At 39.2% G+C, this 23,986-nt stretch overlaps 1 protein-coding gene across 19 annotated transcripts in view; it reads left to right on the forward strand.

The window, feature by feature from the left end:
• Window positions 1-23,986, forward strand: part of PCDH15 (protocadherin related 15) — a 1,100,829-nt gene that overhangs the window by 990,990 nt on the left and 85,853 nt on the right. For all 19 annotated transcript variants that reach the window (XM_075423218.1, XM_075423232.1, XM_075423213.1 and 16 more), the window contains 2 exons: window positions 10,209-10,349; window positions 12,602-12,714. In XM_075423218.1, the coding sequence (XP_075279333.1) occupies window positions 10,209-10,349; window positions 12,602-12,714 (254 nt within the window). The remainder of the gene's footprint in view (window positions 1-10,208; window positions 10,350-12,601; window positions 12,715-23,986) is intronic.

The following is a 23,986-nucleotide window of genomic DNA, read 5'->3' on the forward strand; positions in this document are numbered from 1 at the left end:
TTTGCACATACCAATACATCTATTTTATCAGTTCAGGAAAATAAATATATACATATTAAGAAAATAATTGTGGCTTTAAAATATGCCTGATTATCAGGGCAGGTCTAATAAAAGCCTAACTAATTTGAAGTATTCAAGCCTGAATTGTTATGTTGTCATTTTACAAGTAATGTAGACTATTCCCCTGTCAACATTAAACTCAGCCCAGAATAAAAGTCAAGCTAGAGTTTTTTCATCATCTTCAGTGAAAGCTTTTCAGACCTAATCAGCTCTTCATAGACTGCCCCTTGTCTTCAGCAAATCGCAGCTTTGCTCTTCTTTGTCAAATTAATATGGATGATGTGAGAATCCAAATTGAAATGCCCAGTACCTGCATGTGATTGCTCTTCAGATAAGGCAAATTTGAATTTGCCAACAGCAGAAGAGAAGGCTTGGGGTAGGAAGAAGGTGTTGAATTTTGTCATTGGAGTTTGGCTCTCCATTTCACCCCATAGGCACCATCCTCAGCCCATTTTTAATTTGGGCTGCTGGACTGGGGCTGTTGTGGTGTTGCCTTGTTGTTCCTCCTAGTCCTGCAAGAGCAAAGGTGACAGCTGCATTGATGGGCATATAAGTGGTAGAAAAAAAATTTCATGCCACTGAAGTCAACCTTAATAAATCATTACCTGTAGCAAAGGATACAGGTATTTCACCTACTGTGTTACTTTTTGACTGTGGAAGTGCTCATTCAGTGATGAGGAAAGATCATAGTTTCATCTGTGGCTTTTGGCTTCTAAAGGACAAGTCATAAATATAAATGCAAGCGTGAAACAGTCAGTGAGGGTGACACAGGTGAAAAAGTAACATAGGTGAAAGATGAGAGGTTGGAAGAAATTTGTGGCATACAGTTTTCTGATTTACAGTAGCAGTTAATTTCATGAGTGATTTAGAAACTTCTAGCATATAAGTGTGGAAGTGCCATGAGTGACTCTGGTTTACTTCCAAAACCAGTCATAAAGGGTAAGAGTGAGCTTTTAATTTAAGTACAGTTTGATTAATTTATTGGAGATGTAGATTAAAGGTTATCTTACTGTTTTTCTTTAAAAAGCTCCCCCCATCAAATCTCCATGCAGTAAATTATTTGCAACTCAGTGTATCTTACATGTATGAATGTGCATATGTGTGAACAAATGAATGACTGAGTTAGGATGAAGATGTGTATTTTTTGTATTTTAACTATACAAACCTGATGCCTAAGAGATTAGATCATCATTAGAATGCAACTGTTAATAATAGGATTGGTTTTGTTGCGAAACCTCATGGATTTCTGGTTACTATTAACAGTTAATAATTCAAAACCAAAAATAACTATGCTAGATTCAAATGCTCCAGGAATTTTGTTTTTTTTTATTTTGACCTGTGGATTTCGAAGTGGTCAAACAAATCTTGGCCTGAAGGCATGAGACATCTCTGATAGTTATTACTTCAGGTCCTTAATGAAATGTCAGTTAAGACATAGAAGCCAGTGCTTTTCAGAATAGGCCAGAGCAGGATTTGAAAGGTTGTCTTGAGCAAATGTCAATTTAAATTCTTACCAGTTTCTCCTTTCCTTTCTTTTCCAGTTTGAGTTCACTTTTATTGCAGTGTCTGTGAGAATATAATTTATGTTTTAGAAGTTACTTTTACATTTATTATAAATACTCCAATTGGAAATACTGTTCTGGTCATTGAAAACTGGTAAATTTTGACTTACATGTGTTTCATGGAATACAATAAATCAACATATCATCCTTCGGTTTATTGGAACACTCCATAGTATATTTTTATACAGTTTTAAAATAGTTATATGGTATCTGACTTTTCAAGTTACTTAATACTATCTATAATTGCTCATCTTGTCTTTCCTAGAAGAGCTTACATCTAATTCCAGACACACTACATGTAAAGAGTAAGAAAACGCGAAGCAGAAAGCAACAAAAACAGGCCAAGGGAGTCAGAGGGAATTACAGTAATAGAATAGAGGCATGGTTATAAGGCTGCCAAAGAAAAGCTTGAGTTCAGCTTCAATTCTTTCTAAATAACTGGTATACCTTAGTAAAACAGTATCTTCAGTTTTACAAACATTGCAATTGAAATTTTTGAGACACTTGAGCACACTTTCCATTTAGCATTTGAATAATCCCTTTAAGGTGTAAGTACTCATGTATTCAAAACATTTTGTTTTCTAGAAATCTGAAAGAAGAGAGGGAGGTAGCTTTTAGACCAGTTGAGGAAAAGTTGTACAGTTTTTGTGGGGCGTAATATTGAAGAAGCAGCCAGGTGAGGCATCATGGTCAAGCATCATGTTCAGGGCAGGTCTGGAGCCCTGCACAATGAAGCTGTGCCTCCAAAGCACACTCGGACTTCCCAAGCACCAGGTGTGCAGTCACTCAAACAGGCTTTGCTGTATTTGTGTTGCCAAAGTTGTCCCAGTGGGTCCCAAATGGGTTTGACTTGCTCTATACACAGTGTTAATGGGTGTCTGATTAATCCCAGACAGAAATATGATAAAACTAAATGAGAGGGAGGACTTTTCCCCACTGTGAAACTCCGTGCTTTGTTTCCTGGAAGAACTCTATTGACTCTATTTGAGTTTAGTTTCCTCACTGACTCTGTTGTATTGAACACGTTGAGCTGACCAAAAGACAAGGTCAAAAATTGTGAAAGCCATGAGCAGGTATCCTGTGTGAGGTGCATAACTTGCAAGGGTTTTGTGTGGCTAGGAAACCACGGAAATGCTGCATCTCTGCTGGAGGTTCCAAAGAAGTGCTTCTAGGAACTAAGGTAGGTCTGATAATATCCTATAGAAAAGTACTTATTTTTAAGTGCTACTTTGCTTTAGCTAAAAAAAATGTATGCAGCTTTGGTTTCTCTCAGAGATATTTTCAAGTCTTTACAGGGAGAGATACCTGCAGTCCCCAAGGCCTGGACGAAGTCCGTGTCTGACTCTCTCACTGACACTTCTGAATTTTATTAGCACAGTCTTTAGTATCCCCAGCCACCATCTATTGCTATCTATTCTTTGGGCAAATAGATGATCCTTCGTACCTGAAGAAATTTGAAGCCTGTGTCAGGGCTGGTACAGATGCATAAATCCCTCAATTTAAAGTCGATCAGCAGCTGAAAGAGTCCTCAGAACTATTTATAATATTTCCCCTCTCAGTGCTCAGTTTGAGAGCTTAGCTCTCAAAGAATGACAAGTGGCCTGCCGAGAAGCAGAGCTTCTTAAACTGCTTCAGGAGTGGCAAGTGAAAATGCATGAAACCAGTGTCTAGACACCGCTTGGGCCATCTGGGTTAGTCACCACTTCTGTGCTTGGCAGCTGTATGGAGACACTGCTGAAATTGCTTTTAAACGGCCTCCCTCGCTGCCTTTCCATTCTCTATCTTGGGTTTTGATTTGACTTAAACTACAAATAAATGCTCAGCCATATTCTATAAGGCCACCAAAAAAAGGCAAGGTTACTTTGTTTCTACACAAGCTAATATATAGTCTGAATTAAAATGACACAGACAGTCACTTCATGAGCAAGAGAACAGAAAGCAACAGGAGTCTTATGGCTCTGTGGAATGCTCAAATCAAATGCACAACAGAGCAATGGTTTGCTTTGAAACTTCAGAGGTCAAACTTGATCAGTCTCCAGGCTGGGAAGATTTTAGTGACGAGAAAAAGCTTTAATTGAGTTTTGTTTCCTGTTACGTACCAAAGTTCACAAATCTGTATTTTAAATGAGGCAATTGCAAGTGGAGGGATTTGAATGGTAGCTGATTTATTGCTTGGCAAAGAAGCTACCTGTGATTATGTTCTGTATGGTCTGTATGGATGGCTGTACACACACCTAAGTTATTCAAGGATACCCAGGGTCATCTCTGGAGAGAAGAGTTTTCTTCATTGGGAACTGTTTTTTGAAGTGGTGTGGTGATGGAAAATGCCAGATGATTATGCCTATGTTCTCAAAGCTCTTAACCCTCCAAATATTTTGAAAGGAGGGTGAGTGACATGAGCTATTTAACAGATGCTTAGTTTGTTTGCTTTGTTCATCAGGAGGGGAACATTCCCAGGGCTGATATAACTTGAGGTCTTTGCTTTTCCTGTATATGCATTTTTGTGTATGGTTTATCACTATAAAAGCTGGAATATTTCTTCCATGGGCAATTCCCCTGCATAGTCTGATTTTGTTGATTTGAAATGTCAATAGAAACAGATGCTGAACACTAATTTTAATGAGCAGCTATCTTCCAGAGCTCCAGAATATCCAAATTAATGGTTTATCCAATCTCGTAACATTTTGTAAGGTTTTTGTTCAATGGAGACCTTTTGTCAAATTGAGAGTAATTGTCCTTATTTCTTACAGGCACCCACGAAAAGTAAGATGCTAACAGATCTTTAGTTAGTGATTTCACAGATATTTAATTGGAGACAAAAGCATTTTCAGGCAGTCCAGGGCTTGATGTTTTAAAGACTATTACTATTGGATTTCATAATGTCTGCTGGAGATTTGTATATGGGAAACATGCTGCAAATTCAATGAATTCAATGACAAGTAATTTTATCTCATGTCTTTAGAAGTTCATGTTCTTTTTGTGTTCAGCTTGTGATAGTTAATAATTCAAAATTTCCAGATCTAGTAATTCAGAATTTCAAGCACTCTTGTTGAGTTCACAGAATCACAGAATGGTAGGGGTTGCAAGGGACTTCTGTGGATCACCCATTCCAATCCCCCTGCCGAAGCAGGGTCACCTACAGCAGGCTGCACAGGACCACATCCAGGAGGGTCTTGAATATCGCCAGAGAAGGAGAATCCACGACCTCCCTGGGCAACCTGTTCCAGTGCTCCGTCACCCTCAAAGGGAAGAAGTTCTTCCTCATGTTCAGATGGAACTTCCTGTGCTTCAGTTTGTGCCCATTGCCCCTTGTCCTGTCGCTGGGCACCACTGAAAAGAATTTAGGCCCCATCCTCCTGACACCCACCCTTCAGATATTTATAAGAGTTTATAAGGTCTCCTCTCAGCTTTCTGTTCTTCAGGCTGAGCAATCCCAGCTCCCTCAGCCTTTCCTTGTAGGACAGATGCTCCAGTCCCCTCATCACCCTCATAGCCCTCCGCTGGACTCTCTCCAGTAGCTCCTCATCTTTCTTGAACTGTGGAGCCCAGAAATGAACGCAGTACTCCAGATAAGGCCTCACTAGGGCAGAGTAGAGGGGGAGGAGAACCTCCCTCGACCTGCTGGCCACACTCTTTCTGATGCACTCCAGAATGCCACTGGCCTTCTTGGCAGCCAGGGCACACTGCTGGCTCATGGTTAACCTGTTGTCCACTAGGACACCCAGGTGCCTCTCCACAGAGCTGCTTTCCAGCAGGTCCATCCCAAGCCTGTACTGGTGCATGGGGTTGTTCCTCCCCAGGTGCAGGACACTGCACTTGTCCTTGTTGAATTTATCAGGTTCCTCTGCACCCAACTCTCCAGTTACATACTGAAGAATAAAATCCTTCAAATTTTAGAGTTTAGGTTTGAGTTAAGTTAGAGTTATAGGTTGAATATACATGATTGCACCATTCATAGCTGGCTTAAGACCCACCAAAATCATTGATCTACTCTGTGGTCTGCCCCACCTCTGTTGGTTACTTTACTTCGAGCATGTTACAAAGAACATGTATAGCCACCTGTAAATTTTGGGTTTATCATCACTTTCCAATTTATTTTATAGAATTAACATTACAAAATTTGCCTTACTGAACTCTGCATGATGCAGTTCATTGAGATATGCGTTGAAATCTACAGATGGAGGAAATATATGAAACTCCTTACCAATTTCACATTTTACCTGTAATATCAGAAGTTTTCTGACTGCAGTCAGAAAGTGGCATAGAGAACAAAGGGACTTGGTAAATAAGACTGTATTCATTATATCACTGTTCCATACCAGTACTTAGGGGTAAAATCCAGGTCATTTAACAGATGCATATGTGGGATCTTCATGAGAAGACTGTGAATGAAAGTGAAATGCATTTTTTCTGGCTCTTTCCTGGGCCAGATCATTCTGGTTTTGTACTTCTGTTACCCATTTGGATAGTGGGAGTAATGATTCCTAGCTTCCTTTCAGAAATATACATGAAAACATACAGAAGAAATTATTGTTGTTACACTTGTCACTGTTTTTCCTGGCTTTATTGCATTAGTTTCTTTGCAACCTACCTGTGCCTAGTTGAGTGCTATCTCCACAGTGCACATGCCCCCTCCGGGGCCTCTGTGTGCAGCCTGAACATCTAACATCGATCTTGGGGAAATTTTCCTACCTGTCAGCTGTGTCACAAATGAATGTCATTTCCCCAGAGAAAACGGAAACTTAAGGAATTATGCATCAATAAAAGAAATAACTGAAGCTGGATGATCTAAGTTTCATATTAGTCTTGAACTCTCAGGAAAACTTTGGTTTGAGAGAATGAACATGGTTCCTGCCATGTAGAATCCTTGCTCTATGGTTTATTTGAGAATATTTTCTACTATATTCGAGTTTTGCTGTAGACATAGAAATGCATCTAAATTAATTTAGAACAGAGGCAAAAGATGATTAATATTTGAGATAATTAAAAATTGCTTCTAAACAGATTACCCTGGAAAATCTCTCTGGAGGTTTTCTAATTACACTGGTGCCAAAATACAGTGAACAAAAAATAAATCCCTGTTTTGTTATTTTCAGAAATTACAGGAGAAAACTGTACTTGAGAGTCTTATCAGGAGCAATAACCTGATGAGATTTTTGTTTATTTAATAACAAATTACCTAGCGTGTGCAGGTTTAATGATGATAATAGCTTTTAGTCTTCCAAGCAAATGTGAGGACCATTTGAAACCGTATAGAGTGGATTTCAGTAGGTAATTTCCTCTTAATTGTAATGTTGAAGAAAAATGACTGAATCAGAGAATGCCAGGGGGAAAGTTGTATAATCACCTCTGTTGTGCTATGATCTCTGAAATGTCTCATGTTTTCAAGGATTTGCACACTTTAGTGTGCATGGTCCTGTATTAATGTGGTCTTGCATAGATTACTAAACACCATAGATTCACTAAACACAAAAACACATCTGACAGACCCAGTTCTTGAATTATTAAGCGTGCTGGCTTGCCAGCAGCACTGGAGCGGTGTACTGGCTAACAAATCCTTCCTGGACTGGATTTCCTTGGAGGGCCCAAAGAGTCAATGGCCTCAGCTCTGCTGCAGTTAAAATCATCCGGAGGAGCAGCTGTGCAAGTCTCCCCAGAAATTCTGTGCATGTTTTGGTTGCACCCAGCCCTGTCTCACTTCTTTTTATGTGCAAGGTGTCATGTGCACAGGGTTTTATGGGGAGGAAGGCTGAAGTGCCCTGGCTGCCTTGTCCTCGGTCTTACTTTTTTAGTATTAGACTGAAGTATTCTAGTTCTTTTAACAACTGTAAAATTGATATCACCAATTAAATTCTTACAACCCACCTGTATTTTTTAATTCAAATAAATATTCTTCGCTGAAGGGTCACTTTTCTCACATTGAAGAATGGTTTATTTATTGATAGTCCTACTGCTCATCAGAAGTTAATGTGGCAAAATCTGACAGCATGTTACACAGCTCTGTAGCATGCATTAGAGTGATGTAAAGTATCTGAGCTAAATCCATTCCAGTAAAGCTTTTAGTTTAGACTATATATTTTGACTGAGCATTTCAGTGCACTTCTGTTGTATCAAACAAATGTTGATATGATTTAGTGAGCTTAAATCACTTTTGCAGCTATTTCTATTGCTGTTTACAAAAGTAAATTTCCTGTTTCCCTGTAGTTAGTAGCTGACATGGTACACTGGATATATTCTCAATAACAACACAGCTGCTTTACACCACATTATTGAATACAGATGAAAATTACCAATTCGCTATTAATAAAAGTGTGGGCTCTGATATTTTGTCTATTTAAATACAATATAAAGGTCAAAAACTATTCTGAGGTCTTGACTCAAAGGCATTAGCAAACTGAAATCACGTCAATGATAGGACCTGAGTGTCTAAGTGCTTCTCTGAATCTACCTCCAAATATATTTAGCAAATAAACTAGTTTGAATTTTGTGAAATGTCCCAAGTGTCTACATATCCAGGTAACACACACTTTGGTCTGCTGAAAAATAGTTATTCAGACATCAGTGTGCAAAAAAGCCGTTTCTTTGCTTTAAACCCATTCTTTGATCCCCCTTTTTCTCACAGTTCTTTAGTACATAGTGTATATTCATACAGGGTTCACTGCTTTAGTAATTTTATGTTACTCTTCAAACTCTGAAAACAGTGGATTACTATCAATACTAGTGAAGGGGTGCTCGCTGAGAATGAAAGTGACCTGGTAGAATTTACTGTCTCCCAGACATCCTCCATAACCAGTCGATGGTACAATTCATCTCATCTCAAAAGAGGTTGAGTGATTCCTGCCAGAAGTGTCTGCTGCTTTTGAGTTAGATGGGTGCCAGGAACCATCCTGCCGCCACTACCAGAGAAGCTCCTCAGGGCCCGCCTGAGAAGGCGGCTGTTGCAGCAGGGCCTGGAGTGCTGCCAGGGAGCAGTAGGATGGTGGGGATCCCAGGGACAAGCACAGCCACCCATTTTGCTTTTTGGGACTTGATAGCATCACACAGGTCAGCGTCAGCTGCCAGGGCCCCCTGTCTCCGACATGGGAGCAGCTGCCTCGCAGTCTGTGCTGACAGGCATGGTGTTATTCCGCACCCTCTGAAGGTCCCTGGAGTGTGACTGCTGGAATGGGATCACTGGAATATAATGGATACTTTAAGGAACTTCATTCTTCACAATAAATGTTATTTATTTAGGCAGTTAGTGTTATAACAGTTAAATTGGGTAAATAACTTTCTATTAGAAAAAGCTGAGTTATTGATCTGCAAAACTCATCTATTATACCCTCTGGCAAAGCCTCTTCCTATTCCCCTTTTAATTTGGTGGGCTTGGGTGCATATGCATGCAGACAGTTTGTGACTCATGCATGGACTATCTGTACTTGTTCCTTGTCACTGAAGCAGGCTTTGAACAGTGGGAGGGTTCATTACAGTCCTGCTTAAAATTTGTCTGGAAAACTGCATTTTGTGTTACCACTGATACGACAAATGCATTCTCCTTTTTGTTTTCTGACATTGTGCTTAGAGACAGCTCTGATAACTGCTAGTAAGTGGCGTTGGTAATGCGCAGCCTCCTGCTGAGAGGCAGAAGCCCTCTGTTACAACAGGGAGGGCCACAGGTGTCCAGCCGCTTCACGCCAATACTCTGACCATCGCAGCACTGCGGAGCAGGCCAGTCTCACCTGTTCTCTCAGGATGGCATGAATGTGAGCTTTTAGATGGTTGCGCCTAAACTGCTAGACCTGTACAGTTCAGCCATAGAGAGAACAAGCGTTGGGATACATATGGAAGTGCTGCAGGTCCTATGATCCCTGTGTTTTACTTCTTAGTGATGAGGATTTTAAAATGTATTACTCTTTTATCACTCGGCTTTTGTGAAAAGTAAAACCTTCAGATGCTGCTGATTTGTATGTAAAACAGCCCATTTAGGCTGCCTGGTGGATTTGCCCAGGCAACCCAATGCTGTTTTCATTTCGTTTCCTCTAAAAGAGAAGCATGTGAATGTCACGTAGGCTGGACTGGCTAGTATGCAGAACTATGGTCTGACTTTTCAGAAAATAATGTAACACACATACTCCCATCTTCAGCAACAAGACACTATAACTTTCAGGACAAGCTGAATAAGTGTGGGAGTTTTTAGAGTATTTAGAAATTTCCTGAACTTCAAAGGAATTTTTATAATATGTTAAAATATTGTTGAAAAATATAGTAACCAACCTTAAGCCATGTCCATCTTCTGTTGTTTAAAAATTTCAGTAGTTATGAAACAGACCACTGCTTCTGTCTGTACTTAAGTAGACGGGTTTTTTAGCTCTCTTCTTTCCAAACCTCTGGCCATTTGCTTTGCTACACCTTTCCAGATGTCACAGTAAGATATTTTGGGGGGAAGCAGGAGGGATGCTTAGTAACAAACCCAGTTTTGAGGAAGGCAAACTGCAGGTTTTGTTTGTGATGCTCTGTTTATCAATGTTGCATTTTAATCCTGTATTAACTTCATGAGATGTGTAAAAATAACAAAAATATGCAAGTTGCTGTTTTTTTTCCTTACAGGGCACGCCAGCAAGTCGAGTCCGATACAAAGTAGATGTTGTCCAGTTTCCTTACAGTGCCAGCATTTTTGATGTTGAGGAAGACTCAGGACGTGTAGTAACCCGAGTCAACTTAAATGAAGAGCCAAGTACAGTGTTTAAGGTATGAACTCGTATAGCTGTATACTGTCGGTACGTGTTGCCTGTGTTTGATGGAACTCGTTTACCTTCGTGTTTCTCTGCCTCACTTTATATTTCATACAAAGACGTGAAATTTTTGTTTCATTTCTTTCTTTACTTCCTTAATTTCTTCCTGGCACATGTTTTGTGCCTTTTGGATTTCAGACAGGTCTTGGGTGGATGTGATTGTTACTGTTAGGAGGGCAGTACAAACAGGGAGGCAGCTAAAGCAAACCTCAGTTTTTGAAAGATACCTTGCTGATCTCTTTTCTTTCAACAGGGCTGCCAGCGCAGCAATTTTATGAGGACTTTGTAAGAATGGCAAGATATCTTGTAAAAACAGTTGCTGTGCAGTTAGATAGTTTGGGGCATGCTGTTCACAAGTGCTGCCATGTGAAAAAACATTGGCTTTAAGGAGACTTAAATTGCTACTGTGTTGTTATTGTTCCTGAAGAGTCTCAAGCGTAGTTAGCATGGAATAAGTTATGATTTTAATCTAAATTATTGAGAAAGATCTCCATTCTTAAATCTATAAGTGGAGGGGGTAGCTGAAAAATAGAATTAAAGTGTATCAGTAAGCAAAATAACTGTATCTATAATATATGAGGGTTTATATGTAATTTCCCTACTTAGAAACTTCCAACCTTCTGTATGGTCATTAAGGTGTGTTTTTTGTTTCTTCTTTCAGTTATCTGCTTCTGAAATGAGGATTAAGGAGATGTTTATTTACATACTTTTGCATTATAAAGAAATAAAATTGTCCATTGTTTTCCACTTCATAGAGTCCTGTCAAGCGCTACCGTGAGCTCCAGTAGCATTATAATGTTGGTGCTGTTTCAGGAACTTAGGACAGTGCTAATTTGAGTCCTTTTCAATTTCTAACTAATGTAACAAAATTCAAAGAAGAAGAGAATTATCTCTCAGTTAACATCACCAGAGTGTAGCTTTTCTGTTGTTGCACTTTTGACTTCTCAGTAATTATTTTGTGTGGCTGTTTTCTGAAGCTGTGACACATAACACGCAGGTGACATGCGCATGGATATGGAGCTATGTTTCTGTGTGAAGGCTGCTCTATACTAGGGCAGACCAATGGTAAATTTAGCAGAGCATTACTTTGCAGAAAATGTGGATGTTTAGGGAAGAAACACAAAAAAGACCCCAGAAATCGTTGATGTGGAGACTTTGAATCCGTATTTGCATCTAGACCATTGGGCTGAATATTCTGTGAATTTTTCTAGTAAATTTTTATCATACTCATACTTTCTGCAATTATGATATCTTGCACTGGTGAGTACCCTAATACATTGGCTGAAAAAATGCCGCGTTTTTTTTTAAGCTGTCTCTTCAAAGACATATTCTGAAAATAGCTTGAACTCAGAGAAAAGAGTTAAAAACCCTTTTCTAGAATGAGGTGCTGACCTGCTCTGTCTAGTGACCTCCTGAAATAAGGGCAAATATAGAGAGGAAACTGGAAAACTGTCCATTACTCCATCTCCAGTGGGCTGGTCTCTCATCCTTTTGCTAGCAGATAGCTTACCTTCATATGAAAGCTGAAAACAGGTGAACCTATTTGTCCTAGCAGACAAGCACAGACTAATAAACAAATAGACATCAGTAAAGATCAGAGAAGCACAAGATTTATAACAGGCTGCCTGTGGAGATGGTCTTCTGGTCTTGTCCGTGTTTTAGCATGTCTTTTCTTATGAGGATTTTTTGGGGGTGGGGAAGGTAATGTTATTTTTTTTGTTTTGATATCAGACCTCGGTTTTAGACAGTAATATCAGCAACACAGAATTCTTACCTAGCACTTTTTCTGTTTGCTTTATTGGGAGCTATAGGTGGTTTTTCAGTAAAAAATGCATAAGCATGGAATTGAACTATATACCATTAAAGAAGTTGAAATTAATTCTGGAGTTCTGAGTAAGGACAGTCTGTGGTTAGATGTGAAGAGAATCCCCTGAAAAATGTACTTGAAGTTGGTGATGTGTTTTGGAGAGGTATTTGTAGAAGACAGTTGTATTTGAATTCCTGTTTTCTAGCAGATGGTTCAACTTGTCAACTTGATGGCTGTCACCTTTTTCCTCTATATTTTGTTCTTATACAATGTATGATTTGCAGTGAAAGAAAATCTCATCTGAATTGTTAGACCCTGAAAATACAAGAAGTATTGTTGCAAGTCAACATAAAAAATGTTCTTGCCTGTACTAAGAGAGTGATTTTCTGTGTTGTTTATAGCTAGTGGTCATTGCCTATGATGATGGGGATCCTGTGAAGTTCAACACCACTACCGTAGAAATTGCTGTACTGCAGCCTTCAGTAATTCCACGGTTTACACAGGATGAATATAGGTAAAGCATTTATTCATTCACATTACATCTGTTATTTTTTAAGTTGAAATAAGTTCCTGTTTGAATAGCAGTCTGAGATACATGAACTACGAAAATACTCTGCTGTAGGTGTGGAAGTGCTTCCCCTGCATATACCTCAACTTTTGTATCTTCTGCTTGTTCACTTTGGCTCGCGGAAGGAAATGGGACACAAGAACAAGGTTTAAACCAAAGCACTAAAACCCTTGTGTACATAAAGGTGATAACATATTTAGTGATGATAACTGTTCCTTAGGAAGTAGAATTGGACACTGCTCTGAGGAGAGAGCAGTCAGCGCTCAAGTCCATCAGAAGCATGACTGTGAAATTACATGCAGGACTTCTCTGCAGCACTCCCGTTTGACAAAGTGAGGGTGATAAAATGCTTTAGAGTTGCTTCTTTCTCTTAGCCACAAGTTATTGCAGCCAAACATTCCCTAATCGTGTCAGGTAGTGGTGCAATTTTACTGTCTTAACTGGTTCTCTCCAACTGAAAAGATCTGGGCTGTAGGTGACAATGACAGCAAGGAGAGGTTTGAAATTATCATGTCAGAAGCAGTTGAAAATGTCAGTTGTGGATAAACAAAAAACTTTCTACATTGAAATTGTAGCTGGGATCACCAGGGCTCTAGGCTAAGTTTCCTCCAGTCTGTCTGAGTGTGTTTTGATGCTGTACAATCATTCACGTGGGACAGCAGGGATTTCAAACTTCACCTTTTTGACATTAGAAGTGCAGTTATTATTACTACAGTCATGATTTGATAAAGTTTAGCCCCTGATGAGTTAATAAAATCAACCACATTTTCTAAAAATTAAGTAAAAAAAAAAAGGTGATTTACAGGCTGATTAGTTTGTTAAATTTTGTTACAGAGAATATGTTCATAAATGGTTTCTGACATCTGCGTAGTAATAGGAAGTAATACGATCAATGCACACAGCCTCCTGATATCAAGTTATAGCCTTGCTGCAATGTGTGCTCTTGATTCAAATGTAGCAACATAACCAGTGTCAGAATATAATGGGTTTTGTACATATATTTTCAAAACTAAGTACTGCAGGAAATCAGAAATTATTGGCTTCAGTAGACACTAACGAGAGGACTTGCTCAGCTATTTTAAGGGATTTAGATAAAAATTCATTATTTGCATTCTGGTTTTCCTCATGATTAGGGTATTAGCATTTTGAAGGAATACCTTAAATGAAAAATGGCAAAATACTCTACTAATTTTGTATTTAATGTTGAAACAGAAATATGAAATCTGAAAGAATAGTGCAAAATTATAAACATTGCATTTAATGATAGTGTAGATGATAATCCTTTGCTGAAGGAATTTTCTTGAGAGAGATTATTGCTGCTGCTCCCTATAATTTATTAGATATTTTAAGTGTATGAAGTGTAGTTTAGGTAATGTGGCAAAAGGTAGACCTTTAAATAAACACCTTTCAATTTGTTTCTGTAATTTCAGATATCGTGTGAACGCCTGCAATTTCTGAAAAATATTTAAAGCCTTTCTGTAATAGACTTAACCTTCTGCGTTAGCATTTTCAAGAAAAAAATTGAACAGGTCCTGTTTATATAGCTGTGAGGAAAAAAAAAGTGTAGCTATGTTTAACAGAAAGACATGAAAATATCATTATTATGAGACCTTTCCAAGATATTCCACATTTTGGGTAAATTACAAAAGCTAATTTACCTAGCCTCAGGAGCCAGCCAGGGGGCTGTAGCAGCAAAGTAGAATCTTCACTGCTGGGGCATACTTAGTAATGCACTTTGTTTCTTTTTTCTTTTATAACCTTATTCTGAATGACCTGCACCTTTAAGGATCTTGTCCTTGAATATTACCTAGTGACAGATGTGATCCCGAGCAGTGTGTTTTGGGAGAAGCTACAATGCAGCCACAGTGCTAGGCCACTTGGGCTGAGTTCAGTATGAGTCCAGCCTCAGGAGTACTTGGAGCATGGGGTAGTCCATCTCTGCGATGTAGAAGAGGTACCTTGCAGTTCTCATGTCAACCAACACAGTGTCTTTGTTTGCAGGATTGTGCGAAGACACTTTAAGGTTCAGGAGCACAGGCAGAGTTTGCATTGCCTTCTGAAAAATGAACTGAGCTCGCACTTTCTGAGGCCACCATGAGCTCAAATTTTCTCCCAGGAGATGGGAACTTCATATCACTATGATGAAGAAAGCTTAAAGTAACAAGTGGTTCATATTCCGTAATACCCTTAGATGACAAATGAATAATCCATGTTATATTCTCCTCCGTATGAACTCTTCAGGATTAGCTGAAGACCCTAGTTTCTCTTTCCAAAGAAGTAGAACTACTCTGTTCTCAGTAAATTAAATGAAAACCCCAAAACTTCCTTATTCAGCTCTGAGACTCTCGCAAACATTTTGGAACAGGACTAGTTTTGATTTCTAAGGTTTTCAGGGATTGTCACACTCTGCAAACTGCACTTCATGTCTGGTTTCATGACAGTGATGCAAGCTGAAACTGGCAAATTTCATATAACATTTTTCAGTTGACATAGTGTATCTTTAGGGTAAATGTCAGCATAGAGTAACAGTGCTGCTTGCAAAATGATAAACTGTTGGATGTGGATACTAGAAGTTCTGAAGGTTTGAGAATTAGTGGTTTTAGACTGGATTAGTATTGATCTTTCCTTGCATAATTATCATAATCTTGATGATTCCAGTGTTTTTTTCTATCTGTTTTACAAACTTCATTTCTGTATATTTAGAAAAAGATCACAGCTGAACACTTTTACAGAATTAAGCTCCCTGTGCTGTTGCAGCATGTATTGCAAATCAGAAATAAATACAGAAAATAGGAGAGAGGGGGCCAGATGGCATAATCAAAAAGGCATAGCCGTGTTAGGCAGATAGGGAGATAAAAGTGCCTTGAGCGGTTGGTCTGGCAGCTCTCTGCTCTGTCAGAAACACACCAGCGCATTAAGGTCCCTGCTTGGAGTCCTGTTTGCACTAAGGAAGGCTTTGATTGATTACTATCTGTGACTTAAAGTGACTTCCACAGGAGGCAGCAGTCAAGTAGATGAAAGTCAGAGATTTGCATTTTCTTTACTGGCACTCCCTCTGCATTATTCCATAATTTGGGGCAAATTAATTAGTCTCTTTTTCCACCCACCTTCTTTGTTTTGATTGTAAATTATGCTGGAGACTTCTAAATGCTGCTGTGCCATACATGTAAAACAGCAAAGGGAAGCTAAGAGTTCTGAGAACCATAAAATACAACATGGAGCAGTTGCTTTATAAGCAGTGGGTGGTGAAATATAGTTCCTTCCTAATAACTGAGATAGATGACTGTGAAAGTATGTCAGAAAGATATCTGCTGCAACCAGTCAACTCTTCTGGTGGGAGCTAGCAAGTTGAGGCCAAGTATCCCTGCAGCCTGGGTGCAGCACGCTTCAGGACGTTCCTCCTCCCTGTGCTCACACCCTTACAGAAGCTGAGCAGCATCAGTCAGCAGGTCTGCATGATCTGGTCCATCAGCTTCTGAAGATGCCACCCCAGGTGTTTGCAGGCCATTAGTTTAGTTAATAAGGGCCAAATGACCCATGCCTCGTGCTGCTTACATGTGACCATCTTCTGGGTACACTGATACACTGCAACTCCCACAGATCTCTCTCTCTAGTGCATCCTTAGGGATGCACTTCAGCTGGTAACGCAGGCCATCCGAGTGCTTCTAGACTGGATCTTCATTCTCAAGCCGCAGAGTTTAACTGCATTAGCAGTGTGGATCCTTCTGTACTTGGATCGTTGTCTGTCCTTGTCATGGGTATTAAATGTGACTTTGAGAGCTGGCAGCAGCAGTGCCTGCTAAATAAAGTGTTTTCCAAACCAAGCATTGTTTGCTTGTTCCACAAAAATGCAAATTGTGAAGAGGCAAATATCAAAAATAATCAAAAGGCCTATAACATGCAGACATTTAATTGTAGACAGCTAGTCCACTTCTAAGCCCACCTGACCTTTTGCTACCAGGAAAGGACACTGCTGCTGATGCTCTTCTCACTGCATCTCCCTATGGGGTGGTTGACAGTCAGTCGGATTTTGCTGGTTCTCCAAAGCACTGATGGCAAAGGGAGGCACATGTGCCAAACCCAACACGTAGGGCAGTGGTCAGCAGTGCATGGACAAGGCCTTGAGCTGCCGCTTCCACTGTCTCTCTCCAGGTGAAGGGACAGGCTGGAGAGCAAGAGCCTGGGGGTGCTGGGCACAGCCAGGTGATGAAGACAGGGGTGCTGGCACAAAGCACATGAGACTTTGTGCATCGCTGCCCAAAACAGGCTGTGGCCATTGACAGTTTATTAAGGTTTTTAATGCTGACTTTGATCTCATTCTGCTTAGTGCTGTTGACACACCCATGTCTCTGGCAATAAATCACTTGCTGGGGAAAATCAAATCAGCTGGTTTGAGTACTACTTTTCCAAGCTATTATTTCTCTTGTCCCGATGGCTCCACCCAGATCACCTCTTGATTAAAATCCAGAGAAGGTAATTGATCCAGAAGTTTCCACTTCTTCCAAACAGGTAATGACAGCACTTTCGTTTCTTAATGAACAAATCATAATTAGTAGCGCTACGGAACAGTGAAGACCAGATGTGAAGCGAACCTCTGATGAATATAAAGAGATTTTTTTTTAGCAAGCCTGTCCTCTTTATGAGTATGTTCTCATTTTAAAAAAGTAAATGTTCAAAGGGACCTGGTATCTTTTTCTTGTTTTGTTAATTAATAAATATCACATCCTCTGCAACTAGAAAGTCATTTTTAATAGCAATGTGCTGCTGTAGCAGGAAATGAAATGTTAACCAAAAGCAGCATCATTGGTTCCTAATTACTGCCTGTGGGAACATTAAACAGGTGTTCAACCATTTCATAGCAGAAAAAAGAAAATACTGGAAACTTTCAGCTTCTGTTAGTATTGCATTATAGGTCCCCAACCTGTTTGAAAATATGTGTCCACTTGTCTGGTAATCTGAAGTACGGTTCCAGTTTATAAGGAAATATGTGAAGCTGCAAATTTGAGGATTTTACTTGATGGACATGCAGTGTGACATTTTATTTCTCTACTAGCAACAACACTAGTGTGAAAATGTGTTGTGGTTAAAAAGTGAGATTTTGTGACATTTGCACCTGTCACTCGATGGGTAGAAGATACAATGTGATGTTTTCCACCTAATTAAATCCATCAACACTGTAAGTAGATATTATCCGAGCAAATAGCTGTGTATCATAGCATTTCACAAAACAAAATTATGGAGCCATATCAGGAATCAATTGAAAGTGTTGGTCCAAGGGGCTTTTCCCAATTCTCTGGTTTACTGCTGTTCAGTTTAACAGTTATTCTCATTGTGAAATAGGAAATGCAGAATCCTGCACAGAGGCATTGAGGGTATATGTAGCTTTTCATGTTTGAAATCTATCTGATTCGGTGTCTCCTTCAAAAATGTGCTGTTTGGCACAACAGCATCCACAATATTGTGAATGTGTGAGACCTTGTAGAGGCAACTGTGCTTTTCTTATCATGAATATTCCTACTAATTCAGTCATCCTTCTTCACAATACATGAGAGAAAAATACAAATATTAAGAGAAATGAGTTATTTCAAGGGGAGGAACAGGTTAATCTATACATGTCTTAAAAAATCATGAGTGATAAATTCTCTTCAGAAGTGAGGACAGCAACTGACAAAGTCCTTTGTTCAAACCAAGAGCAGAACGGGGAAGAAACCCCAAACCGTGTACACCAGGGATTTGAAGTGGAAAGGAATGTTTTTGAGTTGTAGGCAACAGTGAGGTTTCCAAAGCTATTTTCTTACTGATTTACTTACTTGTCTCTGACATGTTGCTTTGAGAAGTAATTTGAGAAGTCATAACTTGTTTCCCATAAGTAAAATGGCATTATTCAGGGATTCAAGATGCTTCCTAAATGAAATCATGTGCCAAAGTGGAAAGGTATAAACTTTTACCTTAGATGCAGTTGTTTTTTTCAGCTTGTGAGCTGTATTTCTTTAAGCCTCTATTTACTTAAGTTTTCTTTTTTCCTTCCTGTTAGAGCTCACTGCTGTTTTAAGTAGTGCTCAGTTAGGGGGTTATTTCCCCCTTCTTGTAACAGCAGTGCTCAGGATTTTAATTTTGTCCCTCAAAAGTATTTTGTTTAATGATGGTAGATTTAGAGCATCCATTTGGGTAGTCCTTCTCCCAGGATATCCAAGTCTTACCACTGCTTCTCCTGCCTTTCCCATAACAGAATTTACATTTACACTTTATGAATGAAAGACATGAAAAACAATGGAATACCACTGGCAACACTTAAGATGCAGCATTTCTGAGGTGGGGGGAAAAATAGTCAATGCTTTGCTCAAACTGAAGCTAGAGGAATGATGCATAGGTTTCAGCATGTACTTTTTAATTTGCCTCACATGCCAGTGGCAGTTTGGTTTGAGGAAAATATGTAGGATTTTGCCTCTGGAATTGGTGTTTTATGGTGGTATTCTCATGGTACTTATTTTTTTCTAATAAAAAATAAGAAAGCACACTTCAGCATGTGGTTATAAAAGGCAGGAAATTAAATCATTTCTACAGCAGATGCTGAATCATGGTTTGCCATGGAAAAACGATTGAGCGAGTTAGCAGATGATTACAGTGTAGTAGAATGATCGCCTTTTTTTTCTGGTTTTCTTTGTTCTAGTAGTGCTATATTGCATTATATTAAAATCTTCCACTTCTTTTTACCAGATGAAAAGGAAATTCTAATTTTATGTATGTTTGTTTTTTTCAATGAAATATTATTGTGAAATGAATCTAGCTGCATGTTATCAGGTTATACCAGAAGAGGTTGATACCGTAAATAGGCAAAAACAAAGACTCTCTAAAATTCATTTGGGAATTTTAGAAAGCAAGAATGCTTTATTACAACAATGGATGCACTGGGGATAGTTCCTCCTAGTGTGCATACCACGTATCGAAGTAGGCATTCCTTTATTCTGTTTCTTATCAAGAAGTTTCAGCCCGTGGGTATTGGTTACATCATTTACATAACACTTGTTCAGCATTTTCACACTGCGCATGTTCAGTGAGGAAGGGTCTAGGGGTCTTTCCCCCAGCGGGTGTGATTTTAACTATTGTAATGTATTATAACGAAGGATAGATTACTTTTGGACACGACTTTTCAGCTAGAACCAGCCAAAACTAGCTAAGCGCTAACAAACTGTATTTTCAGGGTGTTCTTAACTCTTCAAGGCGAGTTTCTGTGATTTAAAGGTAACACCAAGACTTCTGCTAAGTAAAAACAACAAACTCCTATTATTCTAATTGCACAAGGGCCGTTATGCAGAACACTAGCTCTTTCAGTTATGATAGGGCCTTTATGATAACAAAAAAAGCACAGGTTCCAGGTCTGCGCAGGGAATCTGCCTTGCTGTGCTTGCTCAGAGCTTAAGAGTCAGAGCTTTCAACACCATGTTGCAATTTAATGAAATGTAGACCTATGTCACTCTGGAAGTATCAATATGGAATAGAAATAATACACAAATGTAGTATTAAACCCTATCATCTTTCGGCAGTGCATCATGAGAGTGCAAAGCGATGGCGTTGCCCTTGGTCTGAGAACCAATCCTATCAATACCCATCTGTCTGACTGAGTCAAGTATGTGAGTGTGTCCTACATTGTGCTTGATGGGAATTTTTTTCTTTCCTTTTTTGCTTCTGTAGTGATCCTGACAGAAATTTTCATGTCTTCATGTCCTTAGCTTTAATTTAGGATGATTGGTGAGATAACACAAACGCATTATGCCTGGTGACAGAGAGTTCACAGGAACAAAAGCTGACATCTGGTTCAAGAGATAATAGGTTAGGACAGGGGCTCACTGTAACAATGTCCAGACTCCCTTGTCATCTATTTTAGAGATAAATATTGTGAAAAGATCACAATGTCTTGAACCAATTTGAGAATTGAGACAGAAACTGAAGATATTAAGTACAGTAAGCAATACATGATCCTTTTTGGGATGCTTTGAGGATAAACTGCTTGAAAAATGCACCTAATTAAGATGAAAACATTCTTTTCTTGAAAAAAGATTCACTGTTTCTGTCAGACTGTTCAGATCGTTACATTTGCACATAGTGGAAACTGAAAATTTGAGAAATTGATCAATTAGTGCCCTAAAATGTGGCTAGGTCCTGCGTTTTTTGAGCAAGGACAGGGAGCCAAGATAGACTAAATGCATCGGTGAAGGGATTAAAAGAGTTGCCATCATAATGTTTACTTCATGCTTTCTTCTTTCTTTACTTTTGGTTTTGCTACAGCAGTTAGAAACTTGTACATTTTTTTCACAATTTTAAAACTCGGCTACATAGCCAGACCCAATTTTAAAACTCGGCTACATAGCCAGACCCAATTTAAGTGTTTCTGTTTGTAGAGCTTTTATTAGCTATTTTACTTTCCATGTAACTTCACTGTTAGCTCAACTCATTTTAGACACTAGTACTCTGTCTACACTCGACTTTTCTCCAGAAAAACACCTGATTTCAGTTGGTTTTAATGGCTTACATAGCTTCTCGTTAATGTAAAGCCTCAGACAGACAAAAAGCCAAATGAAATCACTTTGCATGACAAGCCAGATGAAAAGAGTCTGTGCAGGAATAGGTATGCTGCTCAGAAACATGCTTCAGGTAGAGGAGAGTGTAATAGCTGCAGGTAAAATGCCCTTGAGAGTTCAAAGGAGCTACGGCTATAGAACACTTCAAGGAGCTGTAATGTGAGAAAAGGTAGGGAGACGACTTTAGCAGGAGAGATCCAAATGATATTTTCATGAAGTTGAGCTAAGAATCTTAGCAATGTAATTAAACAAACCAAAAAAATAATATTGAAGTTCTGAGGTATGCTTATGGACCTCCGTGAACTAAAATATAATCCACAAAATAGAGTCAACAGAAGTGATTATTGCAGAGTACATACACATCACGCTATTAAACATGTACTACACCAGTTTTCCAATTTATTGTTGGGTTTTCTGGTTTTGAATTTAGTTTTTGATTAAATCTCATTTTCTTGCTTTTGGAGATAGAAGAGTTTCATGGTGAATTTAAAGCATATTGGATATCACGCAAATTGAAAAACGAATGAGAGTCTGACGTGTTTAGCAAAGGGAAATAAAGAAGCAGAAAAGAAGAGAGGCAAAGTTAAAATTTCATTTTGGACATTAAAAATAGTTATGCCCTGCAAAGTATTTGATGTTCAGTCTCCGTTTCCCCCTCTGATCAAGATAAGGATGATTGAGATATGGCTAATTAAAAGATACTATTCTTTTACAATTTGTATCCTTTTTCTGTGTTTTTGTGTATAAATAATGACTTTATTTTAATCCTGTTGTTCTTCTAGTTCAGGATTCCTTTTTTTTTTTTACGAGGGCAAGCACGTTTTGTGGCACAGTTTCATACTGAAGCAGTAAGCAATGCAATAGAGGACTCCAAGAAGTACAGGCAAGTCTTAAACCTACCTAAACAGGTAAATAAATCAGAAGAGTGGGACAGAAGACTTATTATTGAATATCTATTCTGTCAATTTTAAATTACTTTGTTCTTCCCAAATCTGAGGCCATCAGATACCGATCTTACCTTAGCATGGCACAAAATGACAGAGGCTGCTCCTTTTTTATGCTTTGCTGCCTTCGTGCCCTCTTTTCCCACCACAGCTTGTCAGGAAGGGTTTGGGCAGCTTCGGTGGTGTCACGCAGAGGCTGGGGATCCTACTTTTCTTGCACTGCAGTGATGGGGGCCCCTTCTGCTATGCATCCCATCCTGAATGCTACCAAGGTGCCATTTACTACTATCGTGAAAACATGAAAGTGAAGATCAACCAACTTAAATTGCACATCACTGTGACAGTTACAGAAAAATACCATGTGAATGAACAAAACATTGGTATAGAAATATATTTATTATGCCATGGTTGAAAGATAGTTGTGCAAAGGAAAGTATTCAGGACAAAAGAATAAGCCTATGGATAGACTGAGTTGCAGCTCAGGTGGCTAAAGTATGAGTTAATTGCTCTGTATCCCATTTCACTGTAAGATTGCAAGTGGATTATCATATTAATGCAAGGTGCCTTCTCACATTCAGTGACCATATGTATGGGGATACCCGTACATGTAATTATTGGGGGGAATATTAGAAATCACATATTTGAGAAGGTGTTTTGTTCAGGAGTTCAGAAAGGAAACATTTCATTTAAACTATTTCAGATAAGTCAGCACTGGACTGTAAGGCAGTGGCATGCCAATCCCATGCAGGTAACAGTGACAGAAATATACTGTCAGGTACGGTCAGAGCCTGTGGCTAGCAGGGTAATGACTATATTGGCAGTTGCCCTCAGAGGCTCAGTAAGGTGTTTCAAACATTATCAGACAAAAATACCTTCAGATGCTCTGAATCCTAATCACGTGTTGAAGGCGCAGCAGTAGCCTTCCCCTTCACTGTGCTGTCGTTTTCTAAGCCTTTCCTGGGTGGCTGGGACTGGATTGTACTGCTTTGCTAGTGTCACATCTTCTCACAAAAATAATCAGCCTTTATCATCCACTAATGTAAAAGTATTGCATAAAAATGCGCTTGCCTGTCCCCTAATATGACTTCAAATAGTATGTCTACCACTTAACAACAACAAAATGCACTGTTGTACATCTTAGTCATTCCGAAATTGGAAAATAATGAATTTATCCCCAAAGAAATCTTATTAGAGCTAGTAGTACAGAATCAAGAACAGTATATTGTCAGCTGAATACCTTTGTCTTTGCCGGTTCACTTCTCTACAGTTCACCAAAATGTTCTCAAGAGACCGGCTGTATATTTTAATTCAGCTGATGCATTGCTCCGGTTGAACCTGATCACCTTAGTTAAAACAAGGAAATGAAATTAATACGATTACTGTGGTGGTTTTCTGTCCATTCCCTCTGTAGCCTCTCATGGCAATCAAAAAAGCCGCTTGCTAATTGATATTGGTTTGTCAGTTTGCTGAAATCAACTGTGTGAGAGATTAAGTTATAAGACCATTTCCATTAAAAGAATATACAAAATCACAGAATCACAGAATGTTAGGGGTTGGAAGGGACCTCTGTGGGTCATCTAGCCCAACCCTCCTGCCGAAGCAGGGTCACCTACAGCAGACTGCACAGGACCTTGTCCACGCAGGTCTTCAATCCACAACCTCCCTGGGCAACCTGTTCCAGTGCTCCGTCACCCT

Source organism: Opisthocomus hoazin, chromosome 6 (assembly GCF_030867145.1).
Source record: "Opisthocomus hoazin isolate bOpiHoa1 chromosome 6, bOpiHoa1.hap1, whole genome shotgun sequence".
NCBI classification, from domain to species: Eukaryota; Metazoa; Chordata; class Aves; order Opisthocomiformes; family Opisthocomidae; genus Opisthocomus; species Opisthocomus hoazin.